The 21,044-nt window shown below is 45.7% G+C and overlaps 1 protein-coding gene across 4 annotated transcripts; it reads right to left on the bottom strand.

The window, feature by feature from the left end:
- Positions 1-1,661: 1,661 nt before the first annotated feature.
- Positions 1,662-20,614, bottom strand: LOC122533403 (histone-lysine N-methyltransferase trithorax). Of its 4 annotated transcripts, none has more exons than XM_043663052.1 (11): positions 20,255-20,614; positions 18,195-19,623; positions 17,443-18,009; positions 16,844-17,277; positions 16,511-16,672; positions 16,051-16,446; positions 9,962-15,867; positions 7,871-9,931; positions 7,489-7,651; positions 7,192-7,338; positions 1,662-7,046 (listed from the first exon to the last, which is right to left on the bottom strand). In XM_043663052.1, the coding sequence occupies exons 1-11, from the start codon at positions 20,417-20,419 to the stop codon at positions 6,873-6,875; spliced, it is 11,604 nt and encodes a 3,867-aa protein (XP_043518987.1). In that variant the 5' UTR covers positions 20,420-20,614; the 3' UTR covers positions 1,662-6,872. The 4 variants fall into 4 exon arrangements, with proteins under 4 accessions (XP_043518987.1, XP_043518989.1, XP_043518988.1 ...); XM_043663054.1 differs by having other exon boundaries at positions 7,871-9,159; positions 9,745-15,867; XM_043663053.1 differs by having other exon boundaries at positions 7,871-15,867; positions 20,324-20,614.
- Between the last annotated feature and the right edge of the window lie 430 nt (positions 20,615-21,044).

Below are 21,044 nucleotides of genomic sequence, written 5' to 3' on the forward strand. Positions count from 1 at the left end.
TTTATATATTTAAATGATTATGATTTATCATTACGCTTGAATAACATTGAATTACTTAATAATCGATTTTATTAAAAATAAAATTTCTTTTCCCTTTTCGTCTAAGAGTCGTTAGTATTCTTTAAACTTGTAATGCACACCCCTAAATAATAAATTCCAGCATTGTCATATCCTCTTTTTCCTTTTCCTTCATTTTTATATGCGAAACAAGCGAATGTATCAATAAAATTTCACTTGTCAAGCGACACATTATCGTATTTACATTGTATCATCTACAGCATCTAACGTTTTCATTACGCCACGTTCGTTTAATAATGCGATTAAGATAGTTTGTGGAAGGACTGTGCCGTAACAATACACGCGAAACTAACGATAATAATGTATGCCTGCCGTTACAACATACTCTGCTTCTGTGATCTCCATCCGCGGTATCTTATCCCGCCGTTGTATTTCACTCAAATGTGATAAATGCGATATGTTACCATAATGCCGATTGATCGTTATTACCAGAACCGTTTTTTGGAACCGTTTGCTTGTCGTACCCCCCCCCCCCTCTCCCTCCCTCCTCGAGACTCTTCATACTGACTTCCTGTCGAAAAATCACAGAATTTAGCAGTTTCTTTCCTTTCGTTTCTTTTTTCTTTTTTCGTCTTTCGTTCACCCCACGAGTATGTACGTGCTTTCTCGTTTGGAAAAAAAAAAGTTCGATTCGAATTTGCATTCAGTGTGACTGTCGTTGCATCGTCTCCGAAAATTCATTTCGAAATAAATTTCGTGAAATAATTACGCTAGAGGACGACGTTTCCCTATTGCCTCCCCGATCATCAGCGACGCGCCAAACTTTGAGTAAGCGCAAGCACACACACACACACACACACACACACGCGCGCAGACACATACTCTCTCATCGATTCTACTTTCCAAGAAATTTTTTTCTCCCCCCTTTTTCTTTTTCCCCCCTCGTTTCAGACGAGGTACGCACAACATCCGAGCAACGCGCATGAGTCAGCGACGCGCGCTCAATCGAATGCATACATTAAGCAAACAAGAAACGAGAAAAATTAAGGAAAAAAGAAAAGAAAAGAAAAGAAAAGAGAGAGGAAGGAAAAACCCACGCCGGGAGAGGGGAGGGAGGGGAGAAAAAAAGAAGAGTATTCTCACGAGCGAAATAGAGGCACGTCGCTGTTACAATGAACAAGTAAAACGGCTCATTAGCAGTGTATGTACGATAGATTACAATGTATGGTAACTCTTCTGCCAGTCTACCCGTTTACGAGAACGGACAAAGAGGAGATAAGATTGCCGCTTTACGCTTAAACTAATGGCGCGCTGACAATGTTTAAAATCAACGAGACAGTACCGAAGTTCTCTAACAGAGGCGTTTTATTACTCTTCTTTTTCCCTCGTGGCGTTTCGATCGGACACGTCGCTCGTTGAAGATAGAAATCGGCGCGAAAAGAGAGGAGGGTGGGGGGGGGGGGGGGAGGAGAAAAAAAACCTGTCCCGACGATTAACGAGAATTCTAAGGTACAACCAGAGGTTTCTCGAGAGTTTCAGCTTCCATTCCATTTCGGATAATACCGCGTGTACCTGTGTACGTATACGCATGATACGCGGTAGCAGTTTTAGGGTAGTTTCACACAGCACGGAACATATACATGTTTATACTTCCATTTGTGTTTTTATTCTGTTAATTTCTCATATAATACTAACAAAACATTTAATTACAAAAACATGGGCGTACGGGTGTACAGTGTTTTATCTTCTTTTTTTTTTTTTTCTTTTCGTGTGTGTGTACGTGTAGGTATGTGTATGTGTATCTCATGTGATGAAAGCAGTAGTTATGTGTGTGTGTGTGTGTGTGTGTGTGTATGTGTGTCTCTCTATGTGGTATGCATATCATCTGGTTAATGTAAACATTACGATTACTTTAATAAGTTTTCTACAATAAGTAGATGGATTTTATAACGACAATTTACACGCTGAACGCGCGCAGAGTAAATATACGTGCTATTTATCCCGCAGCGTCTCTTCGTTTTAATTTTACATTCGTCACGACTTCGTCTTGTATGGGCCTACGACCAATTCTCTCCTCTCTATTATCTATTCCGATGAATATGCAAACGCAAAAGAGATAGAAACGCTACCATAGTATGCGATACAATATCGTACCTCGATATTACTCGATATTATAAATAGTTTTTAATAATTATTTGTCCAAACACTGAATATTTTACAACAGCCATCGATCTCAACTATTCATAATTCTATTAAACAGTTTGCAACTTTTACAGTTTCAATTCGTCTTCTTCTTCTTCTTCTTCTTCGTCTTCTTCTTCCTCTTTCTCTTTTTCGTCTTTCTCTCCTTTTTCGTCTTCTTTTTTTGCATTTTACTTTATTTTAATATTATGCGCAACGTGTCTGATCCAATATCATATCAATAATAGGGATATATCATAAATTTTGTAATTTGCTAAAAAATATTCTCTAAAAAATATGTCGACCTAAAGATTATTATGACTGATAATCACAGACAATTTTTTTCAATTTTTCTTCCGTTCCCATTCCTGTCTCGCTCATCTTTTTTCCCTTTCCCACTTATTTTGAAATTCTTCAATAGTGTCGTTTATTTTTCCTCTCGCCGCCTTTTGCCCTTTCCCTCCGTTTTATATCTCTCTATTCTTCCCTTCTCCTTTTTTTCTTTCTTTCCTTCTTTTAAACAAGTACAACATTCGAAATTCTGCAATTCGTTTAAACGTTAGAATAATACTATTCCCTTCTCTTCTTCGTTTCGTTTCGTTTTTTTTTTTTTTTTTTTTTTTTCGTTTATACACGACCCTAAAAAGCGTTTTACATTTTAAATTATCCTTCCCTTTTTTTTTTTTTTCGTTTCTCGCCTCGGCTTCGTTTCGTTCCGTTTGAAAATTGCTTAGTTTTGCCGATAAAACCAAGGAAACTAACCCCTAAAGACTCTCGAAGAGATGATACACTCGATTACAAGAGGATACACAACGCTGCGATGTTCTTTTCTTCTTTTTTTTTTTTTTTCTTTTGAAATTGTCGTAAAAAGTAATAACGGGCACCGTACGGGTCCATGATGAATAATACAATCGTTCATTTCATTATCACACCAAACTAGCATATATCCAACACTTTTCTCTCTTACCTAAAACATGTTTAGCTTCAAGTGAAGTATATATATATATATATATATTTATTTATTTGAGTTCTCTCTCTCTCTCTCTCTCTCTCTCTCTCTCACGTTCAAATTTATTCTCTTTTTCGCGCGAGTCGCTTTTTCAAGGTGCTAACAGGTGTATGTAGTTTAAACAAACGGTGCACAATATGAGTAGCGGTGTATTATGCCATCTTCTCGCGTAGATTACAATTGATCGATGATGATGATGATGATGATGATGATGATGATGGTGATGGTGATGATGATGAGAATGACGACGATGACGATGACAATAGTAATAATAATAATCATAATCGTAATTATAATAACCATAATAATGAAGGCTAGATGCATAATACTAAGGAGGAGCTTGTACACACTCCTTGCGAGAATAGGGAATCATTTAAAAAGATATAGAGTATGTTTCAGAAAAAAGCGCGAGATAAAAGTTTCCTCACAGAGAAATAATTTTTCACATCCTGTCACACGCCATCCACTAAAACGCCTACTTTTTTTTTTCCTCTCCCCCCTCCCCTTCCCTCTTTTTATCTTTCTTGGTGCATACGATATTCCATATGGATTTTATAAATAAAAAAATAATTAAAAAACAGTGTTCTTAATTTATCTACCGACATGTGTAAATATATATACCCATTATAGATTATCGTTACAGTCATCATAGAGAGATACTAATAATCTGTTATGGGAATATAAACTATAGTGAAATACATCGCTTATATCTCGTAATTCTAAATTGTTCGTGGTGATATCGTGTAACAATTACAAGAATTCGTTACTTTTTTTCTTTCTTTTTTTTTTTTTCTTCTTTTCTCCCCTTTCGTTTTCGAAGAGACCGTGCGCTCTTCTCTCATCCCCACAAAAAGATGACGTTCGTATTTCTTCAACAATATTAGACCATCGTGTGTGTGCACCATGTACTCTAAATCATGTTTAATGTAATTAGTAAATCTCGTTAACCCTAGAACCGTCATCCATAAGTGTAATAAATATCAATAAAATATCTAACATTGCTATTATATTTTCAAGTAAATTACCTTTCTTATATCATATTACTTCTTCTTCTTTTCTTTTTTTTTTTCTTTCTTTTTATACAGATTAAAATTAATTATCATTATATTAACAATATTCATCTTCCAATAATAGCTATCCATTATTGGCAATCATAATATTTAAAAAAAAAAAAAAAAAGAGAAAAAAAACGATTCAGAATACCTAAAAAAAATGGCAATTTCTCGTGACCAGAACAAGTTTCTATTTTCTTCTTCTTTTTTTTTCACCTCCTTGTTTCGTAACTTTTTACAAATCAGCATACGCATTTTGTACCAAACCAGGCCGATTAAAATGTTGCACGACCGACGACAAATACTCGCGTGCTCAAATAATGTTCCTGCCATCATTTATCTCTTTATATTATTTCGTTAAATAAATTCGCGATCGATATTTTCTCGTATAACGCATTTCATATTATTATCAAACTCTTCTCCCACTCTTCTCACCTATTATTTCTTACTCTAGGCCATTTTTTCGTGTAAAGTGCACTTAACGGTGTCCATGGAGCACCAAATTTAAGGGACAACCACCTCGGCAGAAATTGATTAACCGCACTAAAATACTTTATCATAGCTTAATGGATGCATAGACACAATTAGTTTCCTTTTTTTTTTTTTTCTTTTTTTCATTCTTTTTTTTCTTCTTCTTTCAGTTTGAATATAAGTCATCGGGGTATATCTAAATCTATCACCGGGTTTAAAGCGTAGGTAAGGCAAAACTGCATTTCACAGAAAGGTGCTTTTTACGGAATACGTTATATATATATATGCATATATACACACACATACACACATATGTCCGTAAAAGTCTGAAATATATTCCTATAAAGAACATTTATAACTTTCCCCAGTATGGGAAAATATCACAAATATTTTCTAGAAATGTTCACATTCTAGAAAACGTTTACTCGAAACAATGATCTAATCATTTTTTTTTTTTTTTCTTTCTTTCTTTTTATACAATCTGTGTCAAACGTAATCGATTACGCGTGGTTGTACACTTGCCTCTTGCGAGTCGTCGAACAAAATTTTGAACAGAAACTACGGAAAGATTGACGGATTGATTGCAAACCATCGAGTTTCTGCTTAAAAAAAAAAAAAAAAAAAAAAAAGGGAAAAAGAAAGTTTCACTCTCGGCTCTTATCTAGCGATTCGCGTTCGTCGAATACAAAAATAAAAGATAATAAGATTAATATTGTAATATTGGCAAGGCGGAAGCACAAAACGCATGGGTGCATCGTTTAAAAATCTATAAAAAAAACATATCAAAATAATATTGCGCGTACGTAATTCTTTCATTCGAAAACAAATCAACAGGCATTAATTTCTTGGGAAAGCAAGCCCCTCCCTTCTTCCCCGTTCGTTCGTTCGTTCGTTCTTTTTCTTTTACTTTTTCCTTTTTCTTTTCTTTTTCGTTTCGTCTCGTTTCTTCTCTTTCCATTATTATAAGACTTAAAATATCATCAATGTCTGCCAAAGTAGGTACACCTTCAAACAGTCTATCCCACCACTCTAGGGAACTGTTTCTTCTTGCCATTTTCTCTTTCCTATATCCATTCCTCTTTCTCTCTCTGTTTCATTCTCTCTCTCTCTCTCTCTCTCTCTCTCTCTCTCTCTCGCTTTTTTTTTTTGTTTCCTAACACCTACGTCGCTAATTTAAGTTAAACCGGTAGATGTACTTACATCAAGACAAATGTCTAATCTAACAATTACAATATTTTACAAGAACATTTGAAATCTGGCCCTACATCAGACGTGAAAATGTCACGAAGTTAGTCGTACACTGTACACTAAATTTTACATTTACATAAAATATTTAAAAATACACAACTGTCTGATCGTCACGTGTAAAGTCGGGATTTACGTCGTAACGTTCACAAATTGCATAGTCGTGTGTCTTTTCGTCTCGCAGCCATGTCGTAGATAAAAGTTCACTTTCTGTTCTCCCAAGTGGAGGTCGCCAATTTTGCACAGTTTCAGCAGGATGAAACTTGGTCCAATTACGCGTAAAATTACGAAATTTATAATTGGAAATGTCAATTATAAAATATAATGTTATAAGGAAGAAATTTATATATATATATACGTGTGACTGTGTGTGTGTGTTTGTTTGTTTGTTTGTCTGTTGGCGTGTAAATACAAGCTAAAAGCATTTGCCATTTATTTAGTGTAAAGTGACGATAACTTGTACACTTAAGCCTCGATAGTCAAGATAGTACGCAGAGTCTAAAAGACGTGCATGAAAGCACAGGCGTGGATAAAAAGTAACACACTTCAACGAGCGCGTTTGAGAAGCACGCGAGGCTCGCTGGGTACGAAAGCAGGACATATTTCAATCGTTTATTGCTATAAGTATACCCCTTAAATCAACTACCGAGCGTAGCTGTTTAAAGTAACATTGTCATAACGCGATGTTTCGTGTACTATATCTGGCCTTCTAATATTTTTAAATGTATATCTATTCCCTTTATAGTAATAAAAAGCTGCGATCTCTGAAAATAGTTTGACGATTAAAATGAATAACGTTCAATAAAACGAATCCTATTCGAAAGCGCGTATTAATTATAGCACAATATTCTCTGCTGTGCCGGCTGGTTGCTTACGATAGCTGTATATATGCAGTCTCAATTGAGGTATTTACGACATCTGCGGGAGCCGCAGGTACATGGAATCTTGATGTCCTCGAAAGGAAATTTGTAGTCATACGTTAACTCTTCTCCTTGGGTAATGCGACGGAGAGCGAAGATCAAAATGTGCTTCTTACCTAGGATGTCTACCACTCGCGAGTAACAGTTTGGCTGAAATACGAGACACGTTCCAGAGTTAGAGAGTTTTTATTAGCGCATCCGCGTGCGTCGTCAAGCTTTTACTTTTTGCTCCGTCAAACGTACATACGTGCTCCTCTCTTTCAAGGAGAAACGAGCGAATAAACGGATACAATACCTCGCACGAGTGATTAATGAATCTGGCTGCGTTCCCTTTCATCGTGGCGTCAACGACCAGGTGATCGTCGATTTTGAACATGTAACATCCTATGTTCTTGCTGTCGTAATACTTTTCTCGCTTGTCGGTCAACGATGCTCGAATCACCTACAAACAGGGTTGTATGAAACGTCACTCGAGATTGTATAAATCATAGTCTTGCACACAGGGTGAAAAAGTAGGGGGTAGAAGGAGAAAAGGATTCGCAACTTTTAGATTAGATTTTTAAATAGATAGACAAGACAAGACAGTACGTACCTCACCGGCATACTCGATAACCATCTCTCCAGCTTCGATGTCTCTCAGGCAAAATAAACCTCTGCCGTGTATGTGAGAATGATACACTCCGACCGACTCTTTCGACGTTTCTTTCAGTATTCTGAAGCGCATCGCCATTGGTAGATTGGTACTTGCCACACGTCTGAAATAACAATCGAACAAGAATAAATCTTGAATAATGCCTCCGCTACGATGCAGTTACAGCTGTGCGTATGGTACGTAATGTACACATGACTAACAATCTACGCCTAAAAGGAACTAGAGTTTTAGGAACGCGTACACTGATAATGACGAGAAAAGGCAAAAAAAAAAAAAAAAAAAAAAAAAAAAGAAGAAAGGAGAATCGATTCGGACGTTTTACCTGGACTCGGCTTCGGAGATGGCGATCATTTTTGGTTGTTGCCTGTGCCTGGACGCCAGCCAACTGAACATGTCGTGAACTTTCCTCCCTCTGAAGGGTTCCGCGCGGGCAGCCCCGTTCACGTTTGCCCTCAGCAAGTCGCTCTCCACCACTTCCCCCGGCTTCGGCGGTGCCAAATCGTGAAACCGTGGCTTGTACTTGGTGCATCTGTTCACGTCCGGTAGCTGCTCGACCAAGTAGACGGTGGCGTTGTTCTCCAGGCCCAGGTTCTCGGTGAGAGGATTGTGGGGCAGCGGTGGCAAGTTGTGGGCCTTTCGAGCGTTCTGCACCGCTTGAAACACCGTTTCCCACACCTCGGCCATCGACGAGGCGGTGTGAGTAAAACCGTCCTGCGACTTGATCTCGTACATCAGCGTCGGCCCTTTCGCCGTGTTCTTTTGCGTTTGTTGCGCGACGTTCGGCAAGCCCGGCTGATTCTGCTGCTGCTGCTGCTGCTGCTGTTGCTGCTGCGACGGCGGCGGCGGTGGTGGGACGGGCTTCATCGATTTGCTCATCACTCGTGGCTTCTTCACGGCGATCGGCGGTGTCTTGTTCTTCAGTAGGTTGAACTTGTTGTTGCTGTCCACCATGCCAGAAGGTTTCATCTTTTCCTCCTCGATCTTGTTCGTCTTCAACGTGAACGTCTTGATCGGCAGCAGCTGCAACGAGGTGATCTGCGGCATCTGTTTCGACGGCAGTATCTCGACGGAGGTTACCTGCGGCGGTTTCTTGCTCTGCGTCATTGCTTTCATGTTGTGCGTGATTTTGTACGAACCGTCCTGCAGCTGCTTCTGCAGCACGATCTTCAGCGAGGCGTTCTGCAGCTTCTCCTTGTCCAGCTCCAGCTTCAGATTCTCCTTCAACGAGAGTTTTTTCCTCTCCTCGTTGTATATCGTCTCGCCGTTCAGCTTCGCGTTCAGCGTCTCGTTCATCACGCCGTTTATGGCGGTGTGGCTGTCCTTCTTCACCGTCGGCGCCACAGCCTCCACCACCGCTTGCTGCTTCTTCTCGGACTCGGTCGCGAGCTTCTGCTCCGGCTCCGCCGGCTTGATCACCGGCTTCGTCGGCTCCTCCATCATCATCATCATCTCCGTCTTCTGCATGCTTTTGGCCGTGTCCTGCTTCGGCGTCACCGCCTGCATCGGCAGCACTCGGTTCATCGGTCGGCTGGTCGGCACGTTGCTGGTCGACATCGTGATCTTGCTCTGCACCGCCGAGCTCGCGATTGCGATCGAGTTGTTGTTGTTGTTGTTACTGCTGCTGCTGCTGCTGCTGCTGCTGCCGCTGCTGCTGCTGCAGTTGTTATTGTTGTTGCTCGTATTTACATTAACGGCGTTTGCGCTCGGCACGGCACCGCTGTAACCATTATGCACACTATTTACATCGTGATTCAACTTATTTACAATGATGTCCCTCTGAGTAATACAGTGATTGGGCAACGGGGGTATTTTGGGCGACGATATGCTCGACTTGATCATACTGGTGTTCTCCGACACGTGCTTCGAGTCGAAGTACGGCCGGACGCTGTTGTTGCTGTTGTTGTTGTTGTTGTTGTTGGTCATTTGTTGGTGCTCGGAGGCAAACACGGATTCGGTGATTTTCCACGGTCCGCCGCTAGGTTGTACGACAGAGTTTGAAACGGGACTCGGTCGTACAGCCACTCTCGGTATCGTTGGCAGCGAGGTCTGCAGCGATTTTACAGTCTCTTGGCACGCGACTCTCGCCACAGCTTGAGGCAACGTCTCCGACGGGCAGGTATCTGGTGGCAGATGGATCGATGAATGTTGCATCGGTTCCGCCACGGTGTTCTGACACGACACCGACGTTGGCAAGATGTTGTTGTTGTTGTTGTTGTTGTTGTTGTTGTTGTTGTTGCTGCTGCAGCTAACTGGGGCAAAGATTCGCTCGGGCGTCGCAGGAACGTCAATCTGCGGCGTAGCGATGGCTGCTTCCGCCATGGGTGTCGACCGATTCACGACCACGTAACCACCGGCGGACACCGTGGACAGATCGGCGACGTTCCCGACGTTGGATGGCAAGGTGGCGACGTTCGACACGCTCTGAACGGCCGATATAGGCGGTCCAGCCGGTACGCTGTTGCTGGTCACGTTCGAAGCGTTGTTGGGCAAACTAGCTGCCGGGTTGAGTATATTGGAGGAGACGTTGGACGCGTTGTTGGGTACGGTGGATGCGGTGGGGACGGTGGGCGCGACGGGCAAGTTGGGTATACCGGACGCACTGGCTACGCTCGACACGCTGGCCACGCTGAGCATGTTCGACACACCGGTACCGCCGAGCGTACTGGGCGCGCCAGTTATATTCGGTATACTACCAGGTATACTAGGTATACTGGGTATACTGGGCAAACTAGGCAAACTAGGCATGCTAGGCATACTGGGTATGCCGGGTGTTGCGTTGGTTGCACTGGAGGGTGATATACCAGGAATACTGGATATACTAGGTAGGCTAGGTAGGCTAGGTAGGCTGGGTAGGCTGGGTAGGCTGGGTAGGCTGGGTAGGCCAGGTACGGCAGAGAGGCTGGGCACGCTAGGTACGTTGGATATACTGGGCACGCTAGACACGCTGGACATGGCCGGCACGTTGGACACGTTGGGTATATTCGCGACGCTCGACATATTGGACACGTTGGAGACGCAGTTGGAGACGGAAGAGGGCATGGCGGGTACGGTCGGTATGGCGGGAACAGTTGGAACGTTAGGTACGTTGGGTACGCTGGCTATGTTGGTCACGTTGGGCACGTTGGGCACGTTGGGCACGTTGGCAACGTTCGACACGTTCGGCACGTTCGGCACGCTTGGCACTGCGGGTACGTTCTGGACAGACTGCACCGCCGTCACCGCCGTCGGGACGCCCTGAACGTCCACGATCGGTTCCATCAGCTTCGAGGCTTGGAAAACTTGCGTGGTCGTTTGATAGCTGCTCGCCAACACCTGCGGTATCGCGCCAGCCATGAACTGGCTGGAAGACATGACCGTGTTGCTGACGATCGTCTCCAGACCGTAGTACATCGGCTGATTCGAGAGGAACATGCTGCCGGTGGAATCGGTGAACATCTCCAGCGTCGGCGTCGAGCTCAGCAGCAACTGCTCCGACGAGATAACGCCGCACTGAATGGCACTCGGTGGCTGTTGCTGGATGATGGTACCGAGGACCGTCGGCTGCGTCTGAGCGATCTGCACGCCCGGCAATATCGATATGCCGCCATTCTGCTGCAACGCCAGCAGATTGTCGGAGGACGCTTGGATGTACGCACCGGGGACAAAGTGATTGGCGGCAGTTATGAACTGAGGCTTGAACGCGGTCTCGTGCTGACCGCCGATCGTCGTCACGTACTGAAGCGTATTCTGGCCGGAATGCTGTTGCTGCAACGTCTCGACGTACGCGGACACGATGCCGGGCGACGCGGTCTGCTGCAGTATCACGGTCGGGCCGCTCGGTCTCTGAGTCGCCTGCTGCAGCTGTATGATCGGGGCGTTGTTCTGTATCGGTTGGAACCTAGCGGCCTGGTGATGCCCGTTGCTGCTGTGCGGTTGCACGCCCGCGTTCCTCACTATCTGCCCCGCCGCCGACGTTTTCAGCCCCTTTGCACGAGACTTGGGCGCCCTCGCCGATCTCGATCTCGCCAGTTTCGTCAGTTGAACCTGCTGCGAGTTCCCCACCAAGCCGCCTGCTTGCGACGGATGATCGCAGTTGTTGTTGGCCGCGACAACGATCGATCGGGCACCGCTCGACGGGTACGTCGGCGACACCTGCGGGCTCGGTACCGTCTGCGAACCGTTTCCACCGTCCGGCGAGCTCATCGGCGTGTTGACCATGTTGTTGCTCTGCTGAGACGCGTTGCCGCTACTGCTGCTGCTGCTGCTGCTGCTGCTGCTGCTGCTACTACTACTGCTACTGCTACTGCTACTGCTACTGCTGCTGCTGCTGCTGTTGCTGCTGCTGCTGCTGGAATCGCTGCTGGCGACCGACGGTGGATCCGTGATCTCGGTTATCTGGACGGTGCTCTCCTGAGGCAACACCGCCGCCGCGTTCGGCAGCGTGGTGGTCGTTCTGGTGTACTGCGTCTGGACGATCATGTCGTTGGACGTGAGCACCGTCTGATGAACGGTCTCCACGGTGGCGTGCGTGTGAATCTGCGGCGTGATGATGGCCTGCGCTATCGGCTCGATCTGAATGGCCGGGTGAGGCGACGCCACGGAGGCTTCCAGCGGCGAGGTGGCCTGCATGTCCGGAGGAAAGTCCGACGAGGAAACGGTGTGACCCTCGGACGGCGACAAAGTGAGAAACTGCGGCGACACCGAGCCGATGCTCGGCGAGAATCTCGAGTCCGGTGACGCTAGCTTGTTGTCCATGGTCTCGGAATCGCTGTCGCTGGTTATCATGATGTCGCAACTGGCCAGGTGTCGATTGTAGCTGTCCTGCGTTCTGTACGTGCAACGGCATCGTTTGCACGTCACGGGCCGATCCGTCACGCGCACGCTGCACGCCACGCTGCTCGTCGTCTCGCCCTCGACCCGCTGCTGCTCCACCGGCGAGACGCACTCGTCGTCGCTGGAAACGTCGTCGGCCCCGTCCAACTGAGGAATCCCCAAACTCAACTTTAAACTTTTCTCCTTTGTCTCCTTTCCGTTTCCCGAGTCGTCGTTGTCGTTGTCGTTGTCGTTGTCGTTGTCGTTGTCGTTGTCGTCGTTGTCGTCGTCGCATTCCATTCCTCCTCCTTCGGCCGCCTTCTTCTGCGCTCTGTCGCTGTCGCTCGATCTGCTCACCTGCGTTCTAATCAATCCGTATATATCGTAACGTCTCGATCGTAACGCGTTGCTCGCAACGTGCTCGTACTCGACGAGCAAAGGAGATTCCGCGCAGCTGCTGCTACTACCACCGTCGCTGGAGCATTCGTCGTTGATACCGTCCAACTGCGGGATCGACAAGTGTCCCGGCACTCCAACGCCGCTTCCCTTCTCCTCCGCGTTGTACTCTGGCGAGCTGCACTCGCTGGCGCTGCTCGGATCGGCGATTCCGTCCACCTGCAGGATCCGCGGCTGTTGCCTCGCCGCGTGCCAAAACAGCCGTTTGTGCTGCTCCTTGCCTTCCTCCCGGCTGCTCGACATCACCCGACGATTCATACCGCTTGCCGCGTCCTCGATGCAGTACTTCAACTCCCGCACCGAGTCCGACAGAATGTTGGGCGTGTTCGCTCTGCCGACCGTCACCATGATACTCTCCGGGATCCTCAGCTCGTGCAACGTCCGCTCGTGCGCCCGTTCGCTCTGCGAATCGCCCAGCAGCATCACGCTCGCCGTCTCGTTCGGTCTGGTCGCGCTCGGATTCCGCGACAGTTTCCTCCGTTTGATCGTCGGGCCGTAGCTGCCGTCCAACTTGCAGCTCCACGTCAAGCTGCACGATCGTTGGTGATGATGATGCCTCTGCCCGCCTCCGACGATCAACGGACTGTTCGACATCACCTCCGACTTTGACCGCTTCAGCTCCCTGCCTCCGCCTCGTTTCGCGTTCTTCGAGCTGAACAGATCGTCCATCAGATCCTGGACGGAACTCTTCGCCTCCAAGTGAACCCACAGGTCGTTGTGCCCTCCCAATTCCACCAACGACGGATCCACCATCTTCGAAACTTTGCTCTCCGCCGTCGGCTTCCTCTCCCCAGTACCCGCCATCTCCTCCACCTCCGACGCCAGCATGATGTTGTCGTCCTTGAACAGGTCCGCCGCGAACGCCGTCCCGTCGTTCTTCAGATCCATCGCTAAAAAATCCTCGTACGTCATCTTTGGAAATATGTCCTGCATCGAGATCCCGTCCAGAAGATCGTGCGGCAAATCCTCGAATATCGCCTCCTTCAACTCCGGCGGCAAAAGATCCGTGTTGTTTTGCTCGGCCAGATTTTCGTCCACCTCCTTGTTGCACACCGCGTCGATCAGAGCGTCCAGCGTTTGCTTCACGGCCAAGTATTCCCCCTTTTCCGCGCTCGACGCGAAGATGCTCGAACCGTCTCTGTCGCCGTCACCGTCACCGTCACCGTCATCGTCAGCGTCGTCGTCGTCGTCGTCGTCGTCTTCGTCTTCCTCCGCCGCTTCTGCCTCCTCCACGTCCTCCTCTCGTTCCTCGTCCTCCTCGTCTTGCTGCTCCTTCTCCTTCGAATGATCGATGGTCACGTTGTTTTCCAAGTCGGAGGAAACCTCCGGTACGTACACCTGCACGTACGTTCGAATGTAGTATCGCACGATTTTAAACGGATTCACCGTCGACCAGTAGAGCCGGGAACATTTATAGTCGCAAGGTATGATCCTCTCGGCGGCGTCCGAGTACTCGGGTATAACCGTGCCCAGGCAGTCGATCATCAACGAGCCAATCATCACCTTTACTTTACTCGGCTCCGCGTACTTTCTCTTCTTACGTACCTCCAACTCCACGTACACCGATCTCTGCAAGCTAAAGTCGTTCTCGCTCTGCAACGTTTTCTGCGCGCAGTTGTTCAAGTGCGAGCAACAGAACACCGTCTTGTCGTCGTTGAAGGCAAGGCCGACGTTCCTCGCGCAGGGATAATGAAATGTATTGTTGCAGTTTTTCGCGCAGCAGCCAACGCTCGCCCCCTTCTTTCCGCACTCGGTGCAGCGAATCAGCCGACCTCTCGAGATTGCGCTGTGAACGTTCTGCAGCGAACCGTCGATCTCCTCGAACACCTCGTTGGACCAGAGCGCGCAGTTCGAGTGTACCCACTCGTTCTGCCCGCAGTACAGCAACCGTCCCTCTTTCGTTTCCGCGCCGTCGCTCAGCCCCTTGCACAAGCAACACGATCGACCGTCCTCGACGTGCACGCTGTACAAATTCGCCGTCTTGGCCGCGATCGCTTTCGGCGCCTTGATCACCTCCTCCCTCCACACCTCCAGGATCGAGTCGTCGAGGAGCCTCGTCGTCACCGGGCTGTTCTCCTTGCTCGCCTCCTTGCCACCCGACGTCGACGCGTCGCGCTTCCCGTTCCCTCCTGCCTTTATCATTTTCGGACTGAACCACGGGAACACGTCCTTCAAGATGTCGTGATAAGCCTCGGTGAGCTCCTTCGCTCCACTACGACTTATCACGCGCTCCATGTCGCAGTGAAACTGCAACAGCGTTTGGTACTCGTTGTTGTTCACCTTTCGTTTCACCGACATCAACGTCGGCGAGGGCCTGACGATGATCTGCTGCTCCGAGCAATGACACTCTGCCGACGCGTCGTTCCAGCTCACGTTCGAACCTTCCTGAGTCGTCGACGAATCTTTCCTCTCGTTGTCCTTCTCGGTGTCCTTCACCGCGCAGTTCTTCACACGAACGGAGCACTCTTTCAAGTGAAATTTTTGTCGAAGGCGTCTCAAACCTCTTCTGTTGCAACTGTCGCTTGTCGGTTGGTCCTCCTCCGATTTACTCGTCGAATCGGATTTTGAATTATTATTGTTGTTGTTGTTATTATTATTAGCATTGTTGTTGTTGTTGTTGTTGCTACTGCTGTTGTTGTTGTTGTTGTTAATGTTATTGTTACTGTTACAACTATATTCTGCACTTTTGACCTTTCCACCGTTGGCTTCGTCAGCCTCCTCGACGTTTGCACCTTCTTTGACATTGTTCAGATTTGTATCCGTCTTCTCGCTCGAGAAATCCAATCTTTTCCCGTTGGAAAGGTTGGATCTGCACAAACATTCCTTTCTCGGACTCCACTTTAACGCAGCGCAAGTCTTTTTGTTCTTACTCAACGATTTTATGACTCCTATGAAACCAGCTTTCAGTTCAGCTTCTATGGCGTTTCTCCAAACGGAATTTGGATTCGAGGAACACTGGCTGCACGTAAATTCGATAGTGTCGGGTAAGTAACTAAGAATTTGATAACGTTCGTCGGAAATTCCTTCGCAGTACGCGTGTACCCAGTACGAACATTCGCTGCACTCCATCATCTGGAAAATAGCACAAACGAGGTCAACGGAGTGCAATGTAAGCTCTTTGAAAGCATCGATTGCAAAATATATTTTTTTTTGCACGTGTACGTAAAGTGGAAAAAAAAGAAAAAAGAAAAAAGAAAAAAGAAAAAATAAAAAACAAAAGGAGAAAAGAAAACGAAACGAGGAAGAAACACTCACCTTTGTGTCGAAATCGTTTTCGTTGTAACATCTTTGACACAGGGGACAGTAATTTCCTTTTTGACGCAATTTAAAACACATGGAGCATAATGGTAAATTGCCCACGTGGACGTTAACTCCTTCGCTACCGCAGCTTTTACACTTAACACAACTCTGACACACATAGGGTCTTTCGGGACTGTATAGTCTCGCGCTAACGCCAGATTTTGACAAACACGAATGGTGAAATGATTGACGACAACGAATGCAAGACAATTTTGGACCAGATCTTAGATGGCAGGATTGGCATATTGTACATCGAGGACAGCACCAGTTTGGTTGAGCGCAAGCATTCCATTCACTGGGTTCCAAACAAAAGGCATGATATGGCTCACAACAGCACTGACAGTGGATCAGCTGCAAAGATTTTTCACAATGTACAATTATATAGAACAACGTGGGTCCACCATACGTTACTTACTGGCTCTTTCCCAGCACTTCCACAAAGGTAACAAATTGCAGGAATATGAAACAGTTCCGAACCGATGAGGGCAAAGCCTTTCGCACCGACTTCCGTGGGATCGTATTGTTCCCAGAAATCTATAGACACCGTGTGTAATGTGTCGCTGTCTGTTTTAGGTGCCTGTAACCAGTGTTGTGTTACAAGCTTACAACGATATAACACCCAACGTTACAATGCAATTGTCGAAACTTCAAACGTTATTTCGTACACCAAATTTGGCACGTGTGTCCACGATAGAACGTGTCCCTAGATTTTAATCTGCATTGTTAGTTATGTAATTGACCTGCTTACCACTTGAAAATTTGACGTTGACACGTTCTGTTGCGATTTGCCTCTTTTCGGGTGAGGTTGCTGCGTTGTATTAACGATACTGTGACTCACAGTATTTTCGTCGTTACGTTTTTGCGATTCCTTCTCCTTTGCCTCGTCCTTTTTCTCTATCCTATCGTTTTCCTTCAAAGTTTTCGGAATGTGTTTATTGCTTTCGGTATCCTCCTTTCCATCTACAGAGGGAAACGTTGCAATTGGTTGGCCAAGAGCCACGCTCGCACTTCGACAAACGTGTTTCACTCTCGGCCCTTTCAATTCGAGTCTCTGTCTCAGAGGTTGTGGACATTGATTTAAAGATGGTAACGAGAACATTGGATTCTTCAGTTTCTTCCTCACTTTTATCCTATTGTTTTTTCTTCTTTTTTTACTAGGCGATATATTCAACGACGAGTCGACTACAAGATTATTAAAAGTATTATTTACCGACAATGAAAAGTATAACTATGACTATGATAAATATAATTAATATGATTAACGGTATGTAAAGTTTAAATTATTTCCGTTATTTTTAAAGTTAAGAAGTGCGTGTACATTATAAATTGAAAATAACAGTGTCTTACATTTATCTAACTTTGTATATAGAAAACCACCAGTGCCTTGAAAACTAGCTTTTTGACCTATCTCTATGTTTCTCCAATTCATGGCTGATTTGAACAAGTTCTTCTCCGAACTATCTTCTGCAGGCCAACCTAACTTGGAAGATATCAACTTTTGTCCCTGGCTATCGTGATCTTCTTGACTCAACATCAATGGAATATTCAGTGGATCTCTCATCATCGGTGGTAGCAATGTGTTTAAGCCTGTTTTCAGAGAAGAAGGAATGTTGTAACATTTCAAGCACATTTTTAACCAACAAGCCGGGCATCTAGCCTTGTAAACGCATCTCATGAGATTCCACTGTTGACTCTTTACGACAGGCGGTACCAAGCACAAACCGTCGCCTTTGTGACATTGAAGAACTGGAAGCGTACTATTCGTAGATTTTGCGCAAGCCTGTCGTTTGATCATTTTACTGATAAACTTTCTACACGATTCACAACTGTGAATACCAAATTTTCGAGCCTGTTTCACAAACCGATAGAACCGCACAGCACCACAAACTCCACACTTGATGGTGCCAGTTAAACCTAAATACAAGAAAGGTAAAATGAGTTTGCTACTCTCTTACTTGACAAACTACTTTGTCTTACTTGTCAATCGATACGATCAATCATATTAATCATTCATTCAGGAGTATTATCCAAACATTTTTGTACCAGTAATCAACATTGAATTAAAAGCAACAAATTGCAAACACAGTGGTGATACGTACCTAAATTACCATTTCCATTTGTAACGCTGTTACTGTTTGTCGTTGAAAAGGGACCTTCGGTTCCACCAATACATTTATTATCCAACTTTAATCTCGCTTTCCTTAAAATAACCTTTCCGCCGTTCAACTTCATCCCAGTCCATTCAGACTGTTCGTCCTCTGTGTGATTACTATGCTCGCTTCCACTTTCGGACAATGTGCTTTCTGTGTCGAGATTATCCGAATTCCTGTCGGTACTTTTGCTACGGCCCTTTGCGCTATTGTTCTCCTTCACTTTTGTCACGTCTGCGAAATTTGTCTGAACTTCTAAATCAACCGTATCATTTTGAGTTCCTGACCTAGTCTGAATCCTGGAAGACTCTGAACTTGGAACATCAGAATCAGGAAGAACTTTTGTAGGAACAGAAATTACCTTTTGGTTTTTGGAGACATTTAATTTTGCATGTTGAGCTTTTCTAGTTACATTTCGTACACCGTCTTGACCACTCACCGTGCCGGTACATTCGTCGGACAAACATTTTACCACTTTGCCTTTACCCAACACACTCGTCCTCTTACTAACGTCTGTACTAATAGTTTTTGATACTTGTGCGTCTTGTACGGAGGATGCTAATTTCTCAAGACTCTTTCCAGATTGTATTACAGTCTGGGCATCGGAACTTGCACGCTGAATGACTTTCTTGGCCCTGCTCTTCGTCTCCTTGTCTTTCAATTTCGCGTAGAGTTTCGCAACGTTCCCCTCTTTCAATTTCGTCTCCTGATTATTACAAAGTTTGCTCAATGCGAATTTCGCTTTCTTTACGTGCGTGCCGACTTCATTCTCGCTGTGCTCTGCTCCAGAAATTTCTTCCAGCTCCTCGATGAACCTCTTGTTTGGTTTGATAACTCTCGACGAATGAGCACTTCGGACCGGTAAAATGAATTTTCTCACAGCGTTTGGTTTCTCACCGCATTGCGCTGTCATGTTACGTGCATTGTTACTGTTGGATTTTGCCCTCTGCAACAATCTCTTTGCAGTGCTGTTGCGCAGTTGTCTCGTTCGTTGATGCTGGTCCAAGATGTTGTTCACCGACTTTAATACTGGTGTTTTCATGAAATTGGAGAACTTGATGTTTTTACAATTCCTGCGGCTCTTGGACCTGTGAAACTTGGCAGCATGCTTGGAATTTACTACTGTCACATCCTTCTTGTCCTCCTCCACTGGTTTGCCGTGGCTCTTATCGCCTAGGCCCTCTGTATTATTTTCAGTACGCGAGGGAGCATTTTTAATATCTGCGACATTCTGTACAGTCTGTTGCGGCGCGGGACTGTCAACGGCATCACGCTGCGGTTTAACAGTTGCGTTTCCTGTGTCGTGCTGTTGCGTTTTCACGTAAGACACGGAAAGATTAGCTTCCTTGGTGCTAAAGCCATGGAACGGTGGATGTTCCTGTGGGAGAAATGCATTCAACGATAATTAAGGGCAAACGACAAAGCAGCGTTGTTAATTTTAATAAAATTTTACGCTTCGCGTCTCGTCAACGAAGCGTCAACGACGACTTTCTCCTCGACGTTTCGTGGTGACAACGACAAGTGTTGGACGATCTAAAGTTGGACATTGCGAGAAAAAAGTGAATAAGATACGCATATGTAACACGCGAGGCGTACGGTTGTGTACGAGTTTCTGGTTGCAAGGAGAATAGAGAAATCGGTATAACAATATCGTTAAGACAAAACGTTGAAGATTTATCGGGGCGAAACACGACGAGAACGGCGATTTTCGACGAAATCTTTGACACTTTCGAGCAAGCGGTACGTCAGTACGCGTTATACACATCTGCCATTCCGAGTCTGTGACTGCCCCCTGATAGGTTAACTTTCATTCTACAGGCAAACGTTGGGAGTTTTTCTGGGCGAGCGAATCGGCGCCGTATGCGTCCTTACGACGCTTACGAAACATACGAGTACAAGTTGTGTTTGTAAGCGAAGGAAGAGAGAATGGACGATACACGGTTTGTGACCGATCAGGCGCCCTCCGGACACCGAGCGATCCTCGCTCGAGCAGGTAAACTGAGAATTACCTTCTCGTTGTCACCAAATGTTTCGTTGAACAGGGAAAGTCCGTAGTAGATGTTTTCGGCGACGGTTACCGAATCGCTTTGGGCTGTCTCGGGCTGGCCGAGAACCTTGATCCGTTTCCTGGTGACCGTCTTTGGCGGCTTCCCGGGAAACTTGGACCTTCCCATGTTCACTCGTTTCAACGGCCAACCTCAACCTCACAACGAAATTTTGTATCCATTTTACACGATTTTGCCCAGCCGAGGCGCACCAACTGAACACCAACGAACACTTAACACACACGGAACTCACAACGCTTCGTTAAACATCGGTTAACGTCGGCTAAATTCGATGATAACCTCGAAATACGCGCGTACTGTTAAACACAGAATCACTAGTAGCAAGGTGGGTACATATGTTTTCGAATACAGACGCGCGCGCCGTCTAGTGATTTTTGTTGCATGCCAGCCCGAGTACTCCAGTTATGCGCGCTCGGCCGTTAACTCTTCGAATTTCGACGATTCTTTGTTCGGGGTTCGCGTACAATTACGCGTGACTTGTTGCAACAAGTTTCGCGTCGAATGAAAGTTAAACTCATACGTACGTACGTACCCGCCTCTCGTTGACACCTGTCACTGTGATTCGTTCAACCAGCAACTAACTAGCGTAAAGTAAGGATAGAAACTTTCAACTCGATTTACAATCGGCTACATTTTTTTTCTTTCTTCTTTTCCCTTGTTTGTTTGCGCAAGCATATATATTTTACCAATCCCAAAATCGTGGCAATTTGCAATTAGCCGGTGGGCGATCGGT

The sequence above is a fragment of the Frieseomelitta varia genome, unplaced genomic scaffold (genome assembly GCF_011392965.1).
Source record: "Frieseomelitta varia isolate USP_RPSP 00005682 unplaced genomic scaffold, Fvar_1.2 scaffold_524, whole genome shotgun sequence".
NCBI classification, from domain to species: domain Eukaryota; kingdom Metazoa; phylum Arthropoda; class Insecta; order Hymenoptera; family Apidae; genus Frieseomelitta; species Frieseomelitta varia.